The sequence below is a fragment of the Momordica charantia genome (genome assembly GCF_013281855.1).
Source record: "Momordica charantia cultivar OHB3-1 chromosome 8 unlocalized genomic scaffold, Mcharantia_2.0 BLBB01000008.1, whole genome shotgun sequence".
Taxonomy (NCBI): domain Eukaryota; kingdom Viridiplantae; phylum Streptophyta; class Magnoliopsida; order Cucurbitales; family Cucurbitaceae; genus Momordica; species Momordica charantia.
In genome coordinates this window covers 14,359,139-14,361,630 of record NW_028275166.1, presented here as the reverse complement: position 1 = coordinate 14,361,630, position 2,492 = coordinate 14,359,139, and the positions used below count along the sequence as shown (strand labels likewise).

The following is a 2,492-nucleotide window of genomic DNA, read 5'->3' as shown; positions in this document are numbered from 1 at the left end:
CTCAAGCTCCTGCGCCTAACACCACTGTGGCGGTGCGCAACGCCTATGGCAGGTGAATCAAGGCCAATGACAAGGCCAAGGTCTACATCTTGGCGAGCATATTTGATGTTCTTGCCAAGAAGCACGAGGATACGGTCACCGCTAAGGAGATCATGGACTCGCTGCAGAGCATGTTTGGACAACCATCCTTACAGGCTCGACATGAAGTCCTTGAGTTCGTTTACAACTCCTGCATGAAGGAGGGTTCCTCAGTGCGAGAACACGTTCTCAACCTGATGGTCCACTTCAATGTGGTTGAGTCGAACGGGGCCGTCATAGACGAGCAGAGTCAGGTCAGCTTCATTCTGGAATCTCTTCCGAAGAGTTTCCTACCATTCCGCAGTAATGCGGTTATGAATAAGTTGGAGTACCTTCTTACCACGCTCTTAAACAAGCTGCATACCTACTAGTTTCTTATGAAAAGTAAGGGACAATAAGGGGAGGCAAACGTTGCCACCTCAAAGAGGTTCAACCGAGGTTCATCCTCTGGAACCAAGTATGCGCCCTCTTCTTCTGGAAGTAAGACTTTCAAGAAGAAGAAGGCTGCTGGTAAGGGCTCTAAACCTGATTCCGCTGCTGTCGCTACCAAGAAAGGCAAGGCCAAGGTTGCAGAGAAAGGTAAGTGTTTCCATTGCAATATGGAGAGGCATTGGAAGCACAACTGCCCAAAGTACTTGGTCGAAAAGAAGAAAGCTAACGGAGGTAAATATGATTTACTTGTTTTGGAAACATGTTTAGTGGAAAACGATGACCCCGCCTGGATACTGGATTCAGGAGCCACTAATCATGTTTGTTCTTAATTTCAAGGAATTAGTTCCTGGAGGCAGCTTGAAGCCGGAGAGATGACTCTCAAGGTCGGAACGAGAGAGGTTGTCTCAGCTGTGGCGGTAGGGGAGCTCAAGTTGTTTACAAACAAGAATATGTATATATTATTAGATAATGTGTACGTGGTTCCTAAAATTAAAAGGAACTTAATTTCAGTTTCTTATTTGTTAGAACATATGTATTCCATTTCATTTCATTTGAATGAAGCATTCATTTCGAGAAATGGTGTTAATATTTATTCTGCTTTGCTTGAAAACAACTTGTATGTGCTAAGACCAACCATAACTAAAGCAGTTTTAAATACCGAGTTGTTTAGAAATGCTAGAACTCAAAATAAAAAGCAAAAAGTTTCTCAAAAAGAACATACATATATTTGGCACTTAAGATTAGGTCACATTAATCTCAATAGGATTTGGAGGTTGGTTAAGAATGACATTCTAAGTGAGTTAGAAGACGATTCTTTACCACCATGTGAGTCTTGTCTTGAAGACAAGATGACTAAAAGACCTTTTAGTAGAAAAGGTTATAGAGCCAAAGAGCCCTTAGAACTTATACATTAAGACCTTTGTGGTCCAATGAATGTTAAAGCTCGAGGAGGGTATGAATACTTCATCTCTTTTATAGATGATTATTCAAGGTATGATTATTTATACCTAATGCAACATAAGTCTGAAGCCCTTGAAAAGTTCAAGGAGTACAAGACTAAAGTTGAAATCAAATATAAGGGTATCGTGCCTCGGCCTCAGTCATAGAATTACTCGTATAATGAACCGGACTCTGACGTCCCTTTTCTTCCCTGATAAACACCGAGCTAATCGCCTCTTTAGAGATGGCTAAGTTTAAATACAGCACGTCGCCACGCAATGGCTTGAATAGCAGCGGAGCCTTGTCGAGGTATTGCTTCAATTGTTGGAATGCGGTCTTGCAATCCTCGGACCATTCAAAGCGACCTTTCTTTCTCAACATTTCGAAGAAAGGAAGGCACTTCCATCTCTGGAGCGAGATACAAAGTGATTTAGGGTTGCGGGTCGCCCATTCAACTTATGGAACTGCTTGATGTTCCTCGGCACTGCAGCCCTTATCTTACCCAGATTGGGCTTCAATTCCCCATTGATGAACCATAAATCTGAGGAATTTTCCTCATGGAACCCCGAAGGCATACTTGCTCGGATTAAGCTTCATCTGATACTTTCGGAGCACACCAAATGTTTCTGCGAGATCGGCTATATGCGAGCTCGTTTGCTTGCCTTTGACTAACATGTCTCCACGTACACCTCTATGTTACGGTCGATCTGCTTGGCGAACATCATATTCACCATTCGTTGGTAGGTCGCACCTGCATTTTTCCGATCGAAGGGCGTGACGTTGTAGCAGGACAACCCTTAGTCAGTGACGAATGAGGTATGCTCCAGATATGGGTCGTGTATCTTTATCTGGTTGTATCTAGAGTAGGCGTCCATAAATGTAAGTAGCTCATGGCCTGCTGTCGCGTCGACACGCCTTGTTGAGGCTCGTCATATCAATAGAAACGCGCCACTTCCCATTAGATATTTTAAGTAAAACAACATTAGAAAGCCATGCAGGATAATGAACTTCTCTTATGAAATTAGCTCGTAAAAGTTTTTTGA

The 2,492-nt window shown here is 42.9% G+C and overlaps 1 protein-coding gene across 1 annotated transcript; it reads left to right on the top strand.

Annotated features, from left to right (window-relative positions):
- The first annotated feature begins 320 nt into the window (after window positions 1–320).
- On the top strand, window positions 321–2,121 carry LOC148209586 (uncharacterized). Its single transcript, XM_088126919.1, is given in 2 exon segments — window positions 321–741; window positions 1,940–2,121. Coding segments are annotated over 2 exon segments (531 nt in total). The 5' UTR covers window positions 321–392.
- Window positions 2,122–2,492: the final 371 nt, after the last annotated feature.